The 24079-nt window shown below is 39.3% G+C and overlaps 1 protein-coding gene and 1 pseudogene across 1 annotated transcript in view; one reads left to right on the forward strand and one right to left on the reverse strand.

The window, feature by feature from the left end:
* Positions 1-3531: 3531 nt before the first annotated feature.
* Positions 3532-7946, reverse strand: LOC105948349 (annotated as a pseudogene).
* A 1037-nt stretch (positions 7947-8983) lies between these two features.
* Positions 8984-24079, forward strand: part of c2orf80 (Chromosome 2 Open Reading Frame 80) — a 30822-nt gene continuing 15726 nt past the window's right edge. Inside the window, exons 1-6 of the mRNA XM_018097637.2 lie at positions 8984-9090; positions 13068-13148; positions 15193-15274; positions 16683-16765; positions 18828-18912; positions 21480-21557. Of these exons, the coding sequence (XP_017953126.1) occupies positions 13108-13148; positions 15193-15274; positions 16683-16765; positions 18828-18912; positions 21480-21557 (369 nt within the window). The 5' untranslated portion in view covers positions 8984-9090; positions 13068-13107. The remainder of the gene's footprint in view (positions 9091-13067; positions 13149-15192; positions 15275-16682; positions 16766-18827; positions 18913-21479; positions 21558-24079) is intronic.

Genomic DNA, 24079 nt, shown 5'->3' on the forward strand with positions numbered 1-24079 from the left:
AAAAATTAGGTTAGTAGGAAAGCTACTGAGGCATTTTATTGCATATAGATTAGTCACAATAGCTAGAACGCTATATTTATTCAGCATGATTCTTTACCATACCTTAGTAAAAAGGTCCTAAAAACTCTGTTTGTTTAAGATAGCAGCTGCCATTTTAGCTTGGTCTGACGTCATTCTAGGCAGCAGGGTGCAGGCAAGGAACAGATCTCAGCTCAGATTACAGCAGAGATAGGAGGAGGAGGAGAAGGGAGGGGGAGAGAGGCGCAAACTGAGCAGGCTCCAGCTATGCCTTGAAGGATTTTACTGAAAGTAGGAAGACTGACACTGAGAGCAAGAAGATCATGTATACAAAATAGAAGTAAAGAAATGGGGAATTTTCATTATGTTAATAATGATTGGATCAATAGTACTGCCAGGACATTTAAAGGGAATAAGTTTATAAACTTGTTGCATGACAACTTTATGTCAACTTTAAGGCTGTTGAGGAGCCCACCAGGAACCATGCCATTCTGGATCTCGTGATCTCTAACAAGCCAAAATATATAGCAAATGTGCAAGTGGTTGAACCCCTGGGTAATAGTGACCATAATGTTATTTCATTTGATGTTTGGTGCAAAAAAACAAATATACCCTGGGGCAGCAAAGACCCTAAATTTCATAAAAGCAAATTTCAATTACTTAGGAGAAGGAAAGTCATTTTTGCATTTTACTGCCAAAAGAGTCACCAAATTAGTGCCGCCTAGAATGCTATATTTATTCTGCAGAAAGCATTACCATACCTGAGTAAAGAGCCCTAGAAGCCCTCTGCATGCACTGGCCCAGGGATTTCAAACACAGAAGAAATAAGGAAGAGGAAACGCTCGCTCACAGGTACCCCAGGCTGGTGCGGTTCTCTCCTAACAGGAACACCAGCCCGGGATAAAGGTAAGTGATTAAAGTCACTTGAGGGTGCCTAACATTTTGGCACCCCCAAGTGACTTAGCCTTTCCTTCTTCTTTAATAGGGAAAAAGGAAAGCATTTAAGAAGTACAAGTCAGAGGGGACAGGAGCTGCATTTAAAGGAGAAGGAAAGGTGCACTCCCTGGGGGGGGGGGGGTGCCAAAATGTTAGGTACCCCCAGTGATTTTAATCACTTACTTTATACCCCAGGCTGGTGCTCCTTTTAGGAGAAAACCTCACAAGCCCTGGGTAGCTGTGAGAGAGTGATTCTTTTCTTTTTTTTGCATGCCCAGTAGAGAGAAATGCCACATTTTCACAAAAAGTTGGCTTTTCCATTCTACTGTGCATGCGCTGGTCCGGGATTCCAAAGATAGACGATAAAAGGAAGAGGATCACTTTTTGGCAGCTATCCTTGGCTGGTGCAGTTTTCTCCAAACAGGTGTACCAACGGAGTATAAGATAATGTCTACCATTTTGGCACCCCCCAGTGGTTTTACATTATAACAAGTATTGTAAATCAGCAATCTGGTGGAGATAAAAATGAGGTGCACATTGTGGCGGAAGCAAAAACTAACCCCAATTTTAAAAACAAAATATTAATAGTAAAAAGATGCAGGCTGAGAGCGTTGCTCCATTGAATTATAGTAACAATATAGTTATAAGATACAGAATAGGCAAATGTACTAAACTAGTTCTTTTCTTCAGTGTATACAATAAAGGAGCCAGAGTACCACCCACCCAATAGCTTCACTGTTGGCTCAGCTCAAACTAGTCAGTGGTTGACGCAGGCCAAGGTACATAAATGTTTACTCAGAATTAATGAACAAGGCACCAGAGCCAGATAGAATATACCCTCGGGTACTGAGAGAGCTTAGGTCAGTTTAAGCCAGGCCTGTTTCTGATATTCTCAGACTCTCTTTCATCTGGTATGGTACCTATGGATTGGAGGAAAGGTGAAAGTTTTTTGAAGGTTCATTAAGGGAAAAAATTATGTTCTTGAGAATGGCATTATGAGCAGTAATCAGCATGGCTTTATGAAGGACAGGTTATGTCAGACAAATTTGATTGGTTTTCATGATGTGGTTAGTAAGAAGCTGTACAGTGGGAGATGCAGTAGATGTGATCTATTTGGATTTTGCCAAAGCATTTGATACTGTGCCCCACAAATAACTGCTTTCTAAACTAAGGTCTGTTAATCTTAGTGAAGTTATTTGCACATGGATAAGAAACTGGTACAGGATCGGGTACAATGGGTGGTTGTTAATGGTACATTCTCTCCTTGAAGTAAGGTTCTTAGTGGGGTCCCTCAGGGTTCTGAACAGGGTCCAGTTTTATATAACTTGTTCATTAAGGATGGAAATAGTTGCAGGTGATAAAAAAATGCAGCCCAATCAATTCTATCCAGGATGGGCAACTAAGCTGGTAAAGGGAAAGAAGGTCTCAGTTATGAAAAAAGACTAGCCAAGTTGGGTTGCTTACGCTTGAAAAGAGGTGCTTAAAGAGTGATATGATAACTATATATTCAGTATATATATATATATAGAGAGAAATAAATTATTTGAAAGCTGCATTCCCTTAAAGGAGAAGGAAAGGCTCAGAAGATCTGAAGCCAAACAGAAAAAAAAAACGCTGAGCTGGGTAAAGAGGATTCCCATATTGCCTCGCTCCTGCATTGACTTGGTGACAAGGACTGTTGGTGGCGCATGCACACATGTCCATCTTCAGCAGCACTAGCAGGCGTGCCATGGCGTGCCATGGCGACGCGCTATATCAATAGCACGTACAGCGGCGAGCTGGGCCATTTGAAGTGGAAGCAGCAGGAAGGACAGGCGAGTGCTGGTGGGGGCAGCGGGCAGCGCAAACTGTTCGGACGGGGGGCGTGCTTGTGGCTCTGCACACTGGTGGGTGGGTGCCAGCGGGGAGCAGGGGGGGCAGTTGGTGGCGGCTCTGCAGCAGGACAGGCGAGTTCTGGTGGGGGGAGTGGGCAGCGCAAACGGTTCGGACGAGGGGGGTGCTGGTGGCTCTGCACACTGATGGGTGGGTGCCGGCAGGTGCGGGGAGTGGGGGGGGCAGTTGATTGTGAACTGGTCAAAGTCGCAGGATGTTGGGGATGCATGCGCAGTAGAGACGGTGAGGGAAAGGGTATGGGCATCCGTTTTTAAAGATGGCGGCGCTGTTCACTGAAACAAGTCTGTAGTTTGTAGTAAGTGTATCTCTGTTAATCTTTCATTAGGCAAGCCAGAAATATAGCGTTTTTACACAGCAATAGTAGTACTATTTAAAAGTGTGCTTAATAGATTTTGACTTTCCTTGTCCTTTAAAAATGGGTGCCTAGAACCTAAAAATGTGATGCATACAATGAAAGTGGTCCGCACTCCAAATATCCGTGTTTCTCAAAGTACTTTATTTCATAAATTTCACCAACGTTTTGGTTCTTGCTTGTGGCCTTTTTCAAGGTTCTTTTTCAAGTGTCCCTGCATAAAAACGCCACATCCCCACCCAAGCACCCAACCGGTGCCACGTCTGGGTATGATGTCTGGTCTTATGCAGGGACACGTCTGGGTTCGTTCACCTAACAACCCGGAGCTTTACTCACTTATCCTGCCTATCTGGTATCAGTACACTTATACTGAAAGCTGTTGCCTTGTTTCTTTTCAGCCTAATAAGCTTGCTACTATGTTCTCCTTCACAAACTTCTTGGGACTTGCTGTTCACAGGAGGCTGAGGCATCCATTTGGGGTTGCACTCCTCAAAGTTTGGGAGTTCCAAAAGTTTTTTTTATAGTAAATAAAGCATCCTCAGAATTGCTGGCAGATTGGAATTCAAGAACACTATTATTTTCCACCACTGAATCAAGAATAGACTCACTAATCATTAGGGATGCACCGAATCCACTTTTTTTGATTCTGCCGAACCCCCGAATCCACCCTGAAGGATTCTGCCGAATCCCGAACCGAATCCTATTGAGTATATATTAAAACATTTACTAAAGCTACAGAAAACATTGGAAACATATGTAGAGCAGGGCTAGGGTATTGCAGAAAGCAAGCCTTTGCCTACAGCTTGTTTAATTATTGTAATATATGGTAAAAACTTTTTAGTTGCCAAAAAAATAAAAATGTATGTGACTAACTGTAACTGAAATTGATTGTCATTTTTTAATTGTGCTATACTTTAAAAAATAAAATAAAAAAGAGAGATGTTTGATGTGTTACTGCTATTGATTGAGGAGTTGTAGAAGAAGAGTTGTAGAATTGAAAAAGTCCAGAATTCACATGCCATACTGAGTTTAAGACTAGACTGTTGAAGACTGTTCTAATAAAGGCATCAAGCATAATGAAATACTAGTAATACTATACTAGTAGTAGTTACTTAGTACAAGAAAAGCTTTGCCATTATGTGCACATCTACATCATCTTCATTTATACATTAAAAGCAGTAAAACTGTCAAAAGGGTTAGTTGCATTGCATTGTTGCATAGCTTGAATATGTGGAATTCCTCCTGGTAGTGGCAAGTTAGCAACTTTAACTAATGATAACTAACTTAAACTTAGTGACACTCATCAGAAAGAGACAGACAACATGCAGCAGTCACTTTTGCACAGTCACATAGTAGTGGTCTATGTCATGAAATTAAACCTAAAAATAATCATGTTCACCATCACTAATACTAATTAACAATTCACCAGTGTAACAATTCACATATATACAAGTACAGCAACCAATAAATAAATAAATATAAATTAGATCATAAAGCATTAAAGTTTAGGTTTAGCAACACCTTTGAGGCACTGATTAAGTTAAAAGAAAGTAAAAAAATCAAATGCATACTTGCATAGATTATACCGTACTATATTGTACTGACCTATCTATACACTCACATACATAAGCCATATATACAAACATTAATACTAACTGTAGATATTAGTATCACAATAGCCTTGGATACTATGCTTGTTCAAAAACTCATCCAAGCGCCTCTTATAGGCATTAACAGAATCTGCCATTACCACATCACTAGGAAGGGCATTCCCCAACCTCACTGCCCTCACCATGAAAAACCCCCTACTGTACGTTGCTGCAACTGAAAGTTAATGGTGATGGGGGCGCAGCGGGAAAGATCTGTATATGTATTAATTTGGCACCAAGGCAATTCCACATAAAGTAAATAATTCAAATAGCATTAGCAAATAGCACATCTCCTGCCCCCTTACTGAGTAAATCTACCAGCTATCATCTATCACTGCAGCCCAGCATAAAAGAGGGAATAACACTGGTAGGAATAGGATTTACACTAGTAGTGACAATGGGAATGTACAAGCTGAAGGTACAAGGTTACATTTGCTTTGTATCTATAGGTCTGCAGAAGTTGCCATGTAACCTCCAGTATAAGACCCCTCTGTTCAGCTATACCAGCAAATTGGAAACCTGACTTCATTTACTTTAACCTTCTCATCTGTGCAGTTGGCACTTTAACTGTGTTTGGTATAGACTGTAAAACCTCCAAGTGATTGATTGAATTTGAAATGCAGTGCGCATGTCATAATTGTCAAAAGTGGATTCAGCTGTGCGTCCGTGGCTGCCCATGGTGTCAGGGCCGCCATCAGAAATCACGGGGGGCCCTCACAACAAAATTTTCTGGGCCCCCCTCCCCCAGGGCCCCTCCCATCAGTACAGGACAGAGGACACACAGACATAAAAAGTATTAGGGCCCCCCTACCACTGTGCCCCCTAACACTATGCTGGCCACGGCCCCCTGTAGACAGTACCCCCATACACAGTGCCCCCAATTGCCCCATAGACAGTGCCCCCAATGGCCCCATACACATTGCCCCCATAGACAGTCCCCCCCACACACCGTGCCCCAATTGCCCTTAGACAGTGCCCCCAATAGAAAGTGCCCCCATACACAGGGCCCCAATTGCCCCATACACAGTGCCCACATAGACAGTACCCCCCAAAGACCTTGCCCCCCATAGAAAGTTCCCCCATACACAGTGCCCCAATTGCCCCATAGACAGTGCCCCCAATGGCCCCATACACATTGCCCCCATAGACAGTCCCCCCCACACACCGTGCCCCAATTGCCCTTAGACAGTGCCCCCATACACAGGGCCCCAATTGCCCCATACACAGTGCCCCCATAGACAGTACCCCCCAAAGACCTTGCCCCCCATAGAAAGTGCCCCCATACACAGTGCCCCAATTGCCCCCATAAACAGTGCCCCCAATTGCCCCATAGACAGTACCCCCCACACACAGTACCCCCAATTGCCCCCATAGAAAGTACCCCCAACAGACCAAGTCATCGTCGGCTGCTCCTTCTCTCTTATGCTGCAGCAACAGGCACTTCTATAAGCTTGCGCCTTGTCACTGATGTGTGACATCATACGCATGGGCGCAACCTTATAAAAGGGCCTGTCGCTCCCGCATAAGAGAGAAGGAGCCGCCGACGATGACTTGGTCTGTTGGGGGTACTTTCTATGGGGGGGGGGCACTCTCTATGGGGCAATTGGGTGGGCACGGCACAATCTATTGGGGGTGGGGGTACTCTATATGGGGCAATTGGGGTCACTTCCGGGTTCGGATTCGGCTCAGAACAAGGATTCGTCCGAAACCGAATACCTTGAAAAAAGGCTGGATTCGGCCCGAATCCCGAACCGAATCCGGGATTTGGTGCATCCCTACTAACCATATCAAGTATAAAAGAATCTTGATCATTTGCCAAAAGGCTGTTCAAAAATCTAGGCTTTTTAAATGGTTGCGTAACTGGCAAGTCTGTAAAGCTTTCCAGGACAAGTGTACCTTGCTTATGGTCAATATCTTTTTTTTTTATATACAGGAGAAACTTAAAGAAGGTATTATCCTTTAGTACAGGTTTACAGGTCACATTATCCAACACCATTTTACTTTAATATTTAATGCATCTAAGGCAAGTTCTAGATTTTGATTTTTTGCCTTTGTCTTATATATTTTATATATATGTTGATTCTTGTATTGCTCTGAAACAAGTCCATGCTTTCTGGAGATTCAAAACTACTGAGTGAATGAATATAAGTCTGAAAAATTGCCATGTCTTCTGATTTATTTATAACATAAATTTCGCTTCTGTAATGCACTCCATCTTTAATAGTGTAGTCAGTCCGCAGACATTAATCCAGTGGCTTCAGAAGTGTTCAGAAAATAAGCTTCCCATCGAATGTGCGATTGGCTGCATGCCATGTAATTAGGAACTCTGCTTGAAACTTCCCCAGGTTTCTTGAAAATAACCAACTCATCTATATTTGTCATCGTTTCTTCTTTTCCCATCTTTAAACATTTCCCCTGCTATTTTAAACTTGTTTTTCTTTTGACAGTCCTAGTCTCTTTTTGGAGCTCTCCCCAATCATTGCAGTTGTACCACTCCTTTTTACTTGACTTAGTTTTAGATAAAGGATGTGCTGACTACTTACTTGAATTGCAGTTTTTCTTTGGGAAGAGGGACTTTTGTATGTTCACCATGCAATATTTGCATATTGTATGAAGGTTCCTGGTTTAAATCACAACTGTTCTGAGAAGCTGTTCTCTTATCTCCATACTGGTATTTCAGAACCTGTTTCCCTTCAATTTCACTATCACATTTGATTTCAGCCTCTTCTCGCTTAATAAGCTGTGTTAAACCAAATGTTTTCCAAATCTCAAGAATGTCTCCTGATGCCAGTTGTGGAACAAGGGCAGGTTTTGCGTTAGTCTGCATGTCATCATCTTGCTGGATGTATCAGAAATGTGTTCAAAATTCTGATGTTTATGCTCTAATGGTTTAGCTTTTACTTTACCTTTAACTGTTTAGCAATAAATGGTGCTTCATCTTTTTTACTTTTGTGTGTCTTTTCTCATCTGGCATGTTTTACCTTTCTTTTCCTTTCTTAATTAAGACCTTGTTTAAAAGATCTTATTTAACGTATAGATTTTGTTTTCTCAGTATGTGTTTTGCTTAGTGAAAAAACTACGATTATAGCAGCAGAGTTTTTAGTTTAGTTTAGTACCTTTAGTTTGGTCAGAATTTTGTAAACATCCTGTAACCAGGATGAAGCAATATCTAATACCATTGGTCTCCATTCATTTTCAGTCGCCTGCTATACTAAATGGCATGCATTGGTGTGGTCCCATGGGTTTCCCAAGTTTTCCTAATTCTCATTAATCTTGTTTTTTGGGAGATGGTCAGTTGGGGAAGGTGTTTTAGTCTGCTAAAAAACCATTTAAACATTAAATAAACCCAATAGGATGGTTTTGCCATAAATAAGGATTAATTATATCTTAGTTAGGATCAAGCACATGGTATTGTATAATTATTACAGAGAAAAAGGAAATATTTTTTAAAATTTTAATTAATTGTTTAATAATCCCTACAATATGTGCTTGCAGATTAAATCTGCAAGTCTCTGACTGGGTGCAAGGGGAACATTTTGGCATGCTGTAAAAGCTAGAGGTTTGCTGTTGTTAGTTTTTTATCACTAATCTTTCCTATTAAAACCCACTTCTATTATTTTCAATTCTGTCATCCAAGTGCCTGGTTGCTAGTTTCTCAATAACCTCACATCAAAACAGTTAAACATTTTAGATCAGGTAAGTGTGGTTGTATGCTTGAAATTATCTTTTGCTTTTACTGCTTCAGAATATAATATATAAGTCATGGACAGTCAGTCTGTGGAAAATCAATTATTGCTGAACTACAATTCCTAGCATCCCCTGTAATTTGGCATCTTATATCAGATGCTAGATTGTGGAACTCTGGACCAGTCATAAATGTTGCTTTGTTATTGTTCATTGGAGTTGATTTACAATAATTGCTTCCTGATTAACATTTTACCTAAAACAATGGCTTATGTAGATATAAATAACTATAAAGGTGTCCTTTTAATTGTACTTAGACAGCACTGCAGTGTCAAGTTGCTTTTGAATTCTGAAACCTAATATAATGATGAATAAAGCAGGTAACTTGATCCCAGGATCCTAGCAGTAACACAGCTGAAATGTTATTGTTCAGTAAGCCTTGTGGTCTCATAGCAACATCAGTAGAAAAACAGCCTTACACTACTGCAAACCTATTTTTGCTTCTCTTGAGCTAAGAAGCAAGAACCAGAATAGAATCACCAGAACAACTTATTGCAGGTAAGAAGCATTATTAGTGTCACTGGCCATTACTGTGTCTGCTATAACTTAAATTCTGATATATATTTCTTTATCCACTTTCCAGTGTTTGAACAGCATTTGATGTTTAAATTGTATTTTGTTGGGTATAAATCAGCCTTCAGATCCTTCCCACACTTACAGTTTAATATGTGACATAGTCTTGTAACGGTTATATCTAATAAACACCAGCACCTTGAATATAGATGTGTTGCCCTGAATAATAGCAAAATTACTTTGATCAGTAAAACCTCTCCAGAGCTAATGCTATTACATATATCATTTTTTAATAACATTTACTTATATGGTATACTGTATAAATAATATGAGATCTGATTCTGAGGCTGAAGTCTATCATGGAGCATAAGAATATTACCTCTCTGATAGGAGCCTCCAGGCTATATATAAATGACTTAAACATGAACAGGCAATGATATATATCTAATTATATGAAAAGTCATTTACCTAGACCCCAGAAAAAAGTATTGAAGTCACCATAAACATTAAGATTTGCTCATTTGCCAAGGTTTTCCCAGATATGCCTTGGTGGGCGATATCATGCTAATGCAATCATTTAGACCCTTCTTTGCAGGGCCTGGTTGTGCACTGACCTGCCCTATGTCAGGCAGTAAGAACTGGGCTGCCTTGCTCTGTATTCAGGGGAAGGCAGCGCTGTATTCACAGGTGACCATAGGTCTCTGCACTCTATTTCCAAGTGCATAGGCAAAGTGCAAACTAACTGTGCACTGTGCTCTGTGCAAGGTCCTCCATAAAAATTGTAAAAATGTTCATTAAATGCTAGAGAAGGGATTTTTAAAAATATTTATCATATTAAGTCTGAAAGTGGGCTTCACAACCCAAGATATAGATAGATAGATAGATAGATAGATAGATAGATACATTTAGATATAATTATGCTCTCATGTTACGACTGTCTGTTGTATGAGAATATTTTACATTTTTTTAAAACGGGATACTAGAGACCCATCCAAAACAGCATGGGGTCCTATCTCAGAGATTAGGAATCACCGAATAGGCTAAAGCTGGCCATACACGTGGCGATCTCACGATGTTTCGTACGACCGTCGGTCGCACGAAACATCGTCAGATCCGCCACACACCATTCAGGGCTGAATCGGCAGGTAAGGAGGTAGAAACAATAGGATTTCTACCTCCTTCTGCCGATTCAGCTCTGAAGGGAGAATTTTGGTTAGGCGCCTTCTATGGCGCCCGATCAAAATTTTCTAACCTGGCCGATCGGCGAGTCGACCGATATCAGCAGCTTCCTGCGATATCTGTCGGCTCGCTGACATGCCATACACGCACCGATTATCGTACGAAACGAGGTTTCGTACGATAATATCGGTGCGTGTATGGCCACCTTAAGATCCATAGATGTATGTTAAAGTAACACCCAAAAATGCATGTTATATGTAGTTTTGCATGCATTTTAAATATATATTGTGTTTATTTACCTTGCACTATTAAAGATTGCATGGTTTATATAAAAAAGCTATTACTATGCAAAGGGAATTCAAATTTCTGGAGGGCTCTAGGGCCCTAAGGGCAAGTGTACACAAGCATATTGTCCCTTTTCCTCCACCATTTTTTACCCAGGTGGAGGAAAATGGATTCACTGTTGTGTGCTCATTCCAGTAGCTCCATTCACAGACATGCTGTCGGCCTGTGTGAAGCTACATGGAGTGAATATTTGCACAGAAACATAAAAGTATGCATTTTTGTATCCATTTAATGTAGCTCCACACAGGCTGACACCATGCCTTTTAATGGAACTGTTGGAAGGAGTGCACAGCAGTTTTGCTTTTTCTCTGCCTTGGTAAAAAAACACAGGTGGAGAAAAGCAGATGATATGCTTTGTGTGCCCCTGGCCAGGACCTGATTTATATAGCAGATAACTTTTATCAAATATAATCATTTGAGCACTTTCATGGTGATAAACAATTGTCAGACATGATTTGTAGCTCTTTGTACTCCTATAGGATAAAATCCTTTGTTATTAAATTTAAACTGTTAATGGCCTATTAATTTGCAGGTACTGGACAAATAGATGCAAAGGGTTATTCATGAGCGCAAGAGCATTAAGGGGTGCACAAGTGTGCCCTTTAGTTTTCATTTTCTAAGCACACTGCTGTTTCATGCAAAGAGCAGCATCAAGAGGATCACTCAGTTCTGTCTTTAAAGGGCAGCATTGCCCAATGCGTGGGGCATCACAAATAAGGCCTAAAACCTGAAGCTGATTCTGGGCCTGTGTTTAATCAACCCCTTACGCTCATATCAGCCTTCACATCTGCCTGCACAAGGTACAGATTTCAGTAGTGAATTTGGAAATATATTGATAATGCATGAATATCCTAGGTATCTTTGAACTAAAATGAACCAATCTAGAAGTCAGTTCAATTTTGTGCACAGCCATAAAGGTTTACACCCCAACTTAAACGTTTTACTGTTAGGCCTAGGCTTAAATTAACAAGACCTGCAGTGTGTTATTTTACAATGTCAAGGTAGGAAATGAGAAAGATGAAGGTGCAGTTGGCAAATATAGTCTTGAAAGCAGGAGAGCAACTATATTACAGTCCCAAGTGATGGAAAAGTCAATTGTAATTTTAAAAAAAAGCCTAGAACTGACTGATATCTGATATAGTATGCTTTTTCCTGGAGCTGATTATTGGCTGAGTCTTTGCCATTTTGACTATTTTTTTAACCATTCGAATGGTAGTTTTCCATTTTCTTCCACGTCTTTCAGGTTTTGGTTGCCATTTTGAAAGCTTGTGAGATCATTTTAGCAGAACAGTCAATCATTTGCTGCACTTCTTTATATGTTTCCCCCTCTCCAATCAACTTTTTAATCAAAGTACATTATTCTTTTGAACAATGTCTGGAACGACCCTTTTTACTTATTACTATATCCAGCATGCACATGATATGCTGTCTTCCTTCCTTAAATAAGGGCCATAATTAACATCTGTCACAGAATGAATGACCTCACTAATTGAACTCCACACTGCTATTATTTTAAACAATAATCTATTATTATGAACAAAAATCTGTGTTATTGGATCAATTAATGATTAAATTACACAGAATCAGCAGCATGCACATCATGACTGTTGAGTCTGTTGATTATCTATTACTCTACTACACATACTAGTAAATTATTTGCCATGTAGAAATGGTAAAAACAGTGATTGATCAGGCTAGTGATGTCAGACTGCTATTATTCTGAACACAACTGTATATTGCTTACTTGATATGCTGGTTTAATTAAAGATGATTAAAGCTATAATTTCGATGAAGCTATAACCAATTTAAGCCTTTTGTAAATGAAGACGTGCTCTGTATCTTCGTTGTTGTACTATTTTATTTTATTGAATTCACACTGTACAAATGTAACAAAAGTTGTGGATAATGTGCTTCATCAAAAAACAATAAATAATAAAAAAAAAAAAAAGATGATTAAAGCACATTGTTTACTTTTGTAAATAATTTGTAATTTTTTTTGTGCAACCAAAAAAAAAGATATTAGCAATAAAACACGCATAAGGCTCTGTGCAGAATATGAAGATATGCTTGCAAGAGGCCATAGTTTGACCATGACTAACAGCATACAACTGCATTGAATGGTGTAAGAGTGAAGGTGTTGTAAGCTTCTGGCTGACACTATACTATGGGATCAGGCAAAGGATCCTGTCCATGTAAAGTTTTTAAGAGGCACTACGCAAGTACACTGTATCTATAACACATTATTAACGTAAGTGGAGAGTTATGTACTCTTATTGATGTGTGATGTGTGCTTGATTTTTCAATGAAACCAGCGTTTGCAATTTTAAAGGAGCTTTAAAATGCTGTTATGGTAATAGAACTTATCCACTGAACAAGTAAGGTAAAAAAAAATTGCCTATACAAGGTTTATTTAACATTCACTTTTCTTCTGGTTGCAGGTCTTTTAACTGGTGTTTTATATCTCCAACTGCTGGTCATATGGAAAGAAAGCGCCTGAAAAAGGATGTTGAAAAGCTCTTGTAAGTATAAAAATGTTTTTTACATTTTTTTTCAGCACCGAGACTTCTCTGCAGTGGCATACGATGATGATTATCTCTTTATATGTAGACATACTGAAGTCTGATCTTGTGGAATGCTTTACTGTTTTTCTCCACCTGCATTTTGTAGTGAGGTGGCCTGTGTGGTTTGTGTGCCCTTGCCCTTAAACTGACGATACACTGCCAGATTAGTTTTTTTGGTGCCTAATGAGAGGATATCGGCTAGAATTAGCCACCCACATGCTGGGACAAATTGAGCAGATACAATTTTTGGGCAGATATACCAAGTTGACAGCTTTTATTGGCTCATGCATGGCCACCTTTGAGGTAGCAGTAGCCCCAGGGTTCCCCTATTTTATTTGGCATGCTTGCATGTGCCTAATCCAAATAGACTGCCCCAGAGCAAGGAGAAGCTTTGGAAATATATTTAATTAGTCAATTTGCACAATTCTAGTATATATAGTGGTGATATAGAGCTGATACAGACTGGCTGCTTTGGTAAATATGGAAAAAGACATTGATGTAGTATAGAAGCATAAAGCTACTATTTTGATACCCATGTTTTCACTATGGGTGTCTTTTTTTAACAACTAATGTTCATTTCTGAGCTTGCCTGATATCATCTTTTACACCTTTGGGGTTAAATTAAGTTAATGCTCGTTACAAGGCAAGAATATAACATCTAGTCTGAGATCAAACTGATAAAAGATGTTCAGATGTCACCTAATTTTCATCAGTTTAGCAGGCTGTCAGAAAACAAGCTTGTGCCAATCATTCCTGGTTCATAATACCTTTTGGGGCCTATTTAAGTACGATCAGCTCCGAATACAAAAAAAAACGTATTTGTTTCTACGTTTTCATACCTTGTGTATTTTCGCCCATTTTTTCATTGTTTTGGCGACTTTTTCGTACTGTGCTTCAAAAATTACGCGACAAAATCGTATTGTCGCAACGAGTACGAAAGTTTTGGATTTATTTAAGCTTCGGTATCGTGACTTTCCTTTGGCCAGGTTGAATCTGCAGAGTTCCATTGAGTCCTATGGGAGGCTTGCAAAATCATGCACTGAAGGATCAAAGTCAGAAAGGTTTTCCCACCGTTTACAATCGTTTGGATACAAAAATTTCATGACTTTCGGCTCGCCAATACGATATTATCATGACTAATACGATTTTTTTGTAAGCATTTTCGTAATATTTGTGATCATCAGAAATTATCGTATTTAATCCGAATTTTTCACATTTCGCGATTCGAACTCGTAGGCTCTCTAGTGTTTCTGATTTTATGAGTTTATATTATTGAGACAATAGTATAATGCAGTGGTTTTGCTTGATGTCATGGAGCCATGTTTTTATTGTGTATATAGCCCTTGGTGATAGGTTGCTTGACACACAACTGATAAAGGGAATGTGCTGAAATTTTGGTCATAACCAGTAACATGCAATTAAGAACCATTCTAATTTGGTGTATTAATCCCAAGCTCCAATTTTTCACTGGTTATGCCTCTAAGGCTAATGCCAGACCAGGCTCTTTCTTGGCTCAGATCCCCTCCCTTCTGTGTTGGCACCCTTAGCCACTGTGCAGGCCCAGGTCAAAGAGACTTTTTTGCTCTTGTGATTATTTTTGAAATTGCTGAATGTGTTTTCTCCAGTTTTCTGCACCTATTATTATTATTTTTGATGAGGTGTGCACTCTGACATTTTGCAATACAGGCCCAGGATTTTGGAACCAAAACACACAAGCATGCATTTCAGTGACAAAATCCGCTCATTGTGTCTGCACCTAGGCCAGTGCAGTGGTCCAGGTGTGGACACGCAAATGAGTAGTGCCTGCAGATCGGCTGATTCTCAGCCTGTGCTTATACATGCCTAGAATCATCCCTACTGTATATGGCACTAGTCTAATAACATGCACAGTAAAAAAATATGTGATTAATTTATTCATTTGAAATGTGTTTGTTTTCTTATAAAAAAAATTACGTTAGTTTTCTTCTATTTTTATTTTTCTATATTTTTACTCCTTCTAAAGGGCGGATTATGTCAGCACAACTCTCCGTGAACAGGATTTTGATCCTAAAGGAAAAAAGGAAACCACGTTCCTAGATGACATGGTAGCTACATTCAGTCGTAAACAAAAAAAACTTCATACATCATTGAACATCAATAAGTATGGATTATATTATATTATGATAAATGAAGATTGCCTGAACTTGTCAGCAATTAGCTTTTATGGCAGGGGTGGGCCAAGCTGACCAGACGCCCTAGACAAGCCATCCGGCCACCTTTCCTAATCTCACCCCCCTACTCCCACGTGCATGCAAACAAACACATGCGTGCGTGATGACTTTGTGGGGGAGGGAGCGCATCATGTCAAGCAGTGACGGGGGGGGGGGGCAGGAGAGAGGGGGTACCTGGTAAGCATCCCCCTATCCTGTTGTGCCCTAGGCAAGTGCCTCTTTTGCCGACCCCTAGTTCCAGCCCTGTTTACTGCAGTTTTAAAAAATGAAGAAAAATCAAAATAGGTTAGGGAGGCGTTCACTTTTGGGTAAGAAAACCCTGTCCTGCCTACAAACCTATAGCAGCCATTCAAATGTTTGCTCTCATTATTCTGATTGCACTATACTACTGATACATATGCCTGTTACTATGGATGAAGGCAGCTGTGGAAACTCTGGAGCTAATGCCACCTCCAAACAAGACAATAGCTTAACAGTTGCCATAGCAGCCTGCACCACTTTCTGTAGTACAGTTGCACCAAAACAATAGGACACACAAGTCACTTTCACTTGCACATTGCACATGATGGCAAGTGCACAGTGAAAAATTGTCAGCACAATTGTGTGATATATGCATTGAAGTACAACTGCCTCAGTTTTGACACACTGGCCACAATAGCATCAGGTGCACTTCCCACTGTGGATAAAAAACATTGCTATTGAGTCGGACTTTGCACTGCGGTACAATAATTAAATTACCCCAATGCATTTATTTAGCTGTCAACTTTTATTATTTAAATTATAGCACATAATTAGTAAGTGTCATCATTTATATAGCACCAGAAATTTACAATTTACAATTTACAAATTTACAAATTACAATAATTTAACAAATAAGTGTTACAGAATGTAAGAGGGCTGGCTCACAAGAGTTTACAGGGTCCATAATAAAATGCAGTATCTGTCAGTACAATTACAACACTTGAGGGGTCAGTTATGATCGTAAGTGCAGTAGGCAAAGTGAAAACAATTGCCATGTTTTTTTTTTTAACATAATGCAGTGTTTTTCCCCAGAATTCCAACATCTTGCTTGCTGGGGGAGTTGCGCCTGACACAATTGTGCATAATGCATCAACATATACTTATGTTATACTATATATAATTTGGGCACAATTGCCATAACAGTTTTCCAGGTCCATTAGCAATGAATTCAGATGTTCAAACTATTAATAAAATGTTTGGTTAAGAAATATGTGTGTCTAAAATTTACGATACTACAGTTTTTCTTGTTCCTTTCCTTAAGGCACATTATGATTTGGCAATTGGTGTAGCGTTGCAGTGGCTAAATGGGTCTAAAGATGCAAATACACTTAAAAAAGGAAAAATGTAAGTATACAGGTGTTTCTCTATTAATTGAGGCTCAAGCTCTTAAAGTTACTGAGAAGAGTTTTAAAAAATTCTTCTAACTACAAATGCACCAAATCCAGGATTAGGTTTTGGATAAGGTGGAATACTAGCACCTTTTGCAGGAATTGAATTCAGCTGAATACAATGTTTTCAGATCAATCACAACTCTTAAGGCTGATGCCACACCAGGCGTAGGGCTGATTTTTTCGGCAAGCGGAAAAACGCTTGCCGAAAAATTAGCCCTACGCCTGCTACTTGTGCCTGCACCCGAATGAATGGAATACGCTCGGGTGCAGGCACATGTAGCCGATATACGCACGAAAACGCGTGAGAATGCAAAGTCTCGCGTTTTCTTGCGTATATCGGCTACATGTGCCTGCACCCGAGCATATCTCATTCATTCGGGTGCAGGCACAAGTAGCAGGCGTAGGGCTGAATTTTCGGCAAGCATTTTTCCGCTTTTCCGCTTGCCGAAAAAATCGCATTATCTTGCGTTTTTATGCGTATATCGGCTAGATGTGACTGCACCCGAGCGTATCTCATTCATCCACATAAACATACAGAGCTTATGCAGATAGTGGGGTTGTTGCTATCAAACTTCTAGTGCTGTACAGCAGTAGCACTAAAATGTGCATCATGGTAAACTCAAAAGAATGCAACTTGGGGGCTCATAGGCCCCCAGGTACATGGGGCAGTGCACGTGTGTAGGCACTTGTTTTTGTTTACGTGCATTGCCTTACCTTAGCTAAGCTGATTGGCAGGTGGTCTGATCATCGGTCATAGGCAGGCAGGTTTTTTTCTTGCCCAGCAACAGGCTATTGCAGCTGGACTGCTGCCTATAAAAAGGGATGCACTGGGGCAGCGATGCGCAGAAGTTTGCCTGGACGAGAGAGTCAGGATGTTCCCCACCCACCCACCCAAAAAAAAAAAGAAGATATATTTATATGTGTATTGTCGCAGCTGTGTGGCAGTAAGTCCTGGGCTTTTTGGCAGGGGCAAAAGGTACACTTTATTCAAGGCAGCCTGCTGGTGTTGGAGCAGAGGCTGGCTGGGGTAATCATTTTACTGATTTTGGGAAGTTATGATCTCTTCTATTTTAAAAGTATAGAGATGTTTTATACGGTTTTAAAATAAAACAGCTGCGGCCTTTCTCCACCAACTCTCTAGTGTCTTGTGTTTTCATTTATTGAGTTATTTATGTATTTATGTTAAGTGTATACATTGCCTGCTACTAGCCCCATGTGTAAATATCATCATTTGAACATGGCTGCGTAGCAATGCAATTTCGAAGTGGTGTGTAAAAATTCTGTCTTCATAAACTATTTTGATGAATTCTATCTCTTCTTTATTATACCCCTGTGAACATATATTTGCCTTTAGGTATAAAAAACCTTGGGGGCAGATGTATCAAAATGTAAGATTAGAGCTCACCACAGAAAAACTGACCCGCTTTGTATTTATTTCTTTCAGGGTCGGACTTGGGTTTGCAGGGCCCACCGGGGCTCCTGCCCCAGGGGCCCTGCAGGTGTCCCTGCCGGCTGCGTCCCCTAACTTCCCACCCGCAGGGGCCCCCTAACCCCCCACAGGGTCCCCCACCTGACATCCTCCCCTGCACCGGCAAGGGTTGGGTCTTGGCCGCCGAGGCCCACTAGGTCCGGGGCTCACTGGGATTTTTCCCAATGTCCCGTTGGCCCAAAAAAATCACATAGAAATTATTAGAAAGTGGGTGAATTTTTCACATTTTGGCAAATCTGCCCCTAGGTCTAGGTGAAAATACTTACAATACTTGGTTAGAGAATGAATGTTTTTAGCATGTATTAATTTAAGGATACTTTGACTCACTATACTTTCAGTGCAACAGTAGTAAAGGGAATTAAGTTGCTATGAAAAAAAAATATGCCAGAACAGTGTATTTTATAAAGATCATTTTAACTTTTTCTCCAGTTTTCTCACAGACATAATGGCAATATTCAATATAATGTATGTGACATTGGTTTAGAAGATAACTTATTGATCTACATACATTTTTATCAATTTATAGAACATTTCCAGAGCATCAGTATAAATATCCCAACAGAATGGAAAGAGAAGCTATGATTTTATCTTCTTTCGCAGGAGTATTAATGGTAAGTTAACTCTGGCAAACATTTATCTTTCTGTGATATTTTTATGTACTGGAGTTCTGTGACCATTTTACACATGGCACAAACTATTTCCAGGAGGTGTTCATTCAAATGAAGGCAGCAATGGTAGCTAGAACATGGTCAGCTATCATTTGTAAGTCAAAGGGCTGTACCTTCTTGCTACGTTTTATTCATTGGGATAAATATTGCATTATCCAAACTCATCCATTTTATTTTTTATAACAACATGAGTGCGTAAAATTACTGTAAAACCAAGAATACAATGAAAGGTGCCACGTTGCTCTCACAGCTACCCTAATGTGATTAAACAGGCAGTTATAGTTGCTGCTGCCTCCAGCTCTCAACAGTCTGGAAAAACAAACAATAATCACTCACTCCTGAAAAATGTATTTTCACTATAATATACAGCCCCACTTTATAATATACATAATACACTACTTAAATCCACTAGCTAATTGAATGTTGTTGGCAACCACACTTGTGCAACTTTGCATCTATGTTTGTAAATCAACCCACTAAATCTTTTACTGTCGGTTGGTCTGCTTTTTTCAAAAATCATTGTATCTTTGAAAAATTAAAATACTGATTTCTGTTAAATATCCGTACAGTCATTAAAGAAGAGCTAAACCCTAAAAATGAATATGGTTAGAAATGCCATATTTTATATACTGGGCGTATTGAACCAGCCCAAAGGTTGAGCATTTCTATAGTAGCAATGTCCCAGTACTTCAAAGTTGTTACAGGGCGTCACCATACTGGAATCTGTTCGAAGTATCTGTGACACTCACATGTTCAGTGTGTGCTGAGCAGCTGATAGGAGTTAAAGCAAAATAAAAAAAAAAATTGCGCAAAAAATGCGTTTAGCAAATTTTCTGCCAGTATTGCAAATTTTATGGCGAAACGGAACAGTTCGCTCATCACTACTCATAAGGGTTGATTCACTAAAGTGCGATAACACTTATCGCATGCTTTTTTGCTTTAAAATAGATTCGCTAAAGTATGTGTGCATGTGTTAAGTCGCATATCGCGTGCGTTAATTAGCATGCAACCACATGCGTTAATTTTACTGCATTGCGTTTATTAGCGTGCATGATTCACAAACACTTAGACGCGCTAAATATCGCATTAGTCTATGCAAAAAATAACACCTACTTGGGGCAGTTGGTAATTATAGAAAAGTACAGTTCATGAGCTTTTGGCAACACAATATGGACTTTGCAGTGTGATTTATTCAAGTATGTGTTGGCCCTAGAGTGATGCAGCCTCCAGTTTGCAGGGAAATGGGCATTTAAAAAAAAAGTAGTTTTACTAACGTAATGGTGTGTATGGCTAATATGGCGTGCGCGCGAAAAGTAGCGCACGTGCGTTAATTAGCACCCGCGACAAGTAACGCGCTGCATTATTTAGTGGGTGTTGCGTCTTCGCAACTTAAATAACGCAAACAGCATGGCGTCTAAATTAACGCAAATATCCTTTTAGTGAATCGTGCATTAAGACGCAAAAAATAAGATGCGATAAAATTTTTAACGCATGCTATAAATAGCGCTCGTTTTAACGCACCTTAGTGAATCAGCCCTATAATCTGTATTAATAACTAATCAGTCTTATAGTGTGACATTTCTATTCTTCATATGCAGTATAATGTGTTGGTCCCTAAGATCAGATATCTGACAGCAGCACAGAGCATGTGCAGGGAATCAAGCAGAAAATGAGATGGGGAGCTAGTGGGGGATCCTTGGAGGCACAGATCTTCCCTGTTTAAAGGAAAACTATACCCCCAGAATAAATACTTAACAAACAGATAGTTTATATCATGTTAACTGAAATAAAGAATTAAAGAATCTCGCCAAACTGGAATATATATATATATATCAGTAAATATTGCCCTTTTACATCTATTCCCTTGATCCGCCATTTAATGATGGTCTGTGGGTTCCCCCAGAGATCACATGACCAGAAATAATGCAGCTCTAACTGTAACAGGAAGAAGTATGGAAGCAAAAGACACAATTCTGTACATTAATTGGCTAATGTGGCCAAGCATGTATGCCTTGGCTTGTTTGTGAGCACTGTGAATCCTATGATCCCAGGAGGCGGTCCTTAATTCTTAAAAATTCTTAAAATTTTCTATTTAGGATTACCCAATAGCACATACTATTCAAAAAGTATATTTTTATGACAATGATTTATTTACTTGAATCAGGATTTAACATATGTACTTGTTTATGCAATATATTTTTCTAGAGACCCACATTGTTTAGGGGTATAGTTCCCCTTTAAAGGGCTGTGGTTGTCTTGGGCTGGTACAGAAAGCAAAAACATAATGTGCAACATGTCTAGCCTACTTCTTTAGCTAAGCTTAAATTCTCCTTTAAGATTATTTAATGTTAGGATTAATTATTTATCACTTTCAAAAGAAATAGGTAAGTATTTCTCACTATTTACTTTATAGAGAATATGCTAACAAAATTAGAAACCCTTTCTTTGCCAAGTAAAAAAAGTCTGATACTGTATATTACTTACAATTTTCTTGGGCATCTCTACAACAGCATAGCTTGCCAGTGGAAGGTGTTTTTGAGTTATATGGGAAAAAATCTTCAAAAGGACTGCTACAGAGCACAACTAAGGTAAGGGAAGTTATTTTTGTAATAAGATAAACTCCAGCTCAAGGTTCAAAGCACAGCACTGGTTGGCTTAAGGCAGCATAGAACTCCTGTGTGTCATGTGCCAAATTTCTGACCTGCATGTCTGAATGATACATGGGGACCATGTTGGACACTAGTGTGTAGCACCATGTGCAGCACTGCTGAATGTGGCAACACTGCATTTATCTGAAAAATGCAGGCCCTTGTGTTTCATCCATTGAAGCCGACTAAAGAAGTACAGGATAGAGCCCCTTTCTATGATAAAGGCAAATAAGTTGGTTAATGAAGCTGCTGATGAAGCAGCCCACTATTGTACAAAAAGGTGGACCTTTCTGATGATTACAATTTAGTTTCTAGTAAGTAATTCTGTTATGACCCCAAAATGCTTTTTGCGTAGGTTCTTGGAACAATTGACCAGCTGATAAAGATTTTTATTAGTATATAAATTTCATTGTTACTTAAATGTAATCTATCCCAAACAATAAATCACTACATGCACATGTTAGAGTCACTATTTTAAAAAGATAGTTAGGTCAAATGCATAATTGGCCATTTGCCTAGAAACCTAGGGGGCAGATTTATTAAAATGTGAGTTTAGAGCTTAATACATAAAACTCACCCACATTCTATTCATTCCTATGGGATTTTCAGAAGTGTATTTATCAAATGGTGAGCTCTAACGTTCACCCATTGATAAATACACTTCAAAAAATTCCATAGGAATGAATAAAACATGGGTGAGTTTTATGTATTAAGATCTATTTATCACATTTTGATAAATCTGCCCCTAGGAGTCAGGAAGGAATTTTTTTTCTCCTCTGAGACAAATTAGAGAGGCTTCAGATGGGGTTTTTTTACCTTCTCTGGATCAACTAGCAGTTAGGCAGGTTATATATAGGCATTATTGTTGAACATGATGGACATACGTCTTTTTTTCAACCTAACTTACTATGTTACTATGTTACATTTAGATAGTTGTCCATAATTGTACCCAACTCGCAAAACCACAGAAGCAGCCTGTAAGAATAGAGAAATGTGGCTGGGTGGATGTGAGTGACTAGATTTTTTACTACAATATATTTGTTAAAATGTTTAAAAATATATACTTAAACTAAATGAGTACAAATTAGTTTTTATGATAGCACCCCTTAACAACACATACTTCAAATACAAGGGCCATTTTTACAGAAACATGGCTAAGCAATGGGTTCTTGAGCACCTCCCATTGTAGTGAACTTGGTGTACATGGAAGAAGTGGAAAGGAGGGCCTTACTTACAGTCAATAGAACTGCACCAAGTCACTGGTTCAGGTGTGTAGATGACAATAACATCAAGTTCACAAGGAAGGATTTCCATGAGAACAAACTTGCCTTTTTGGACTGTTTGATATCCATCCAAGGGGGCGGGTAACTTCAAGTTTCAAGTTTCAAGTTTATTGTCATATACAAATAACAATGAAGCATCATTACTGTAATGAAATTTTTTTGACCCGTGTTCCTCCCAACTTTACATAGACAAACAAAACAAAAAAAAAAAACAAAAAACAAAAAAATACAAATATTAATATTAAATAACTTGTAATTAAGTAACTTGAAAACAGAAGTATACCTACACATAAGGATCAGTATCTGTTGTTCGATCCCCACCATCTGCTGGAACACAAACTGGGTGGGAAAGTTTAACAACTGATCCAAGGACAAGGAGCACAAACATCTTAGAGAAACACTCAAAGCTTGTGGCTACCCAGACTGGGCCTTTGTCAAAACAATAACAACAAAGCCCAATGGTGTTCTAACATCTGTACCCCAGCGGTTACAGAGCACTTCACACATCCATTCATGGAACTCTTACAAGTAACTCTCACAGCATTCACACCTCTGTGAGTTTCAAGTGTCACTTCTCTGAAGAGATACAATGTGCCATTGTGATTGGATTAGTAGAAGAGGCTTCCATTAACAGACAGTTAAACTAAAGAAGCTGCTTGAATGATCAGTGAAACATATTCAGTGATTACTCAGCAAATCCAGTTGCACTCAATTTACCTGTAGTTATACTAAATATGCTTCTCTCCGTCTGTATCTAACTCTTTTTTTCTATCTGTTTTAAAATGGCTGTGTGCCAAGATTTAGTCAGGTTGGTTACAATCTTGTTGAATTGCAGTTGGTTTTTCTATAGTAAAAATTTTAAACATGCATGTTGCAGCTCATCCTTGCATTTGTTCGGTTTTGTTTAAGTGGGCCACGTGAATGACCACATCAGAAAGTATTGAACTAATTGGCCTGTGGGCTGATTTTTCAGATGATTAACAGATCAGTTATATGGCCATTTTGGATCATGTAACAGTCTTTTCACTGTCTAGTTTGGGGACATAGCATAGCTCTTGGAGCTGATTTGTAATTTCATCATGGCATGAAAAGTGGCAGATAGCATGAAACTTTGCTCTTGGCAGAGAGTGACAACAAACAACTGAATAATTGGCATATTTGTTTCCCAGGCAAAATTAA

Source organism: Xenopus tropicalis, chromosome 9 (genome assembly GCF_000004195.4).
Source record: "Xenopus tropicalis strain Nigerian chromosome 9, UCB_Xtro_10.0, whole genome shotgun sequence".
In the NCBI taxonomy this organism is placed as follows: Eukaryota; Metazoa; Chordata; class Amphibia; order Anura; family Pipidae; genus Xenopus; species Xenopus tropicalis.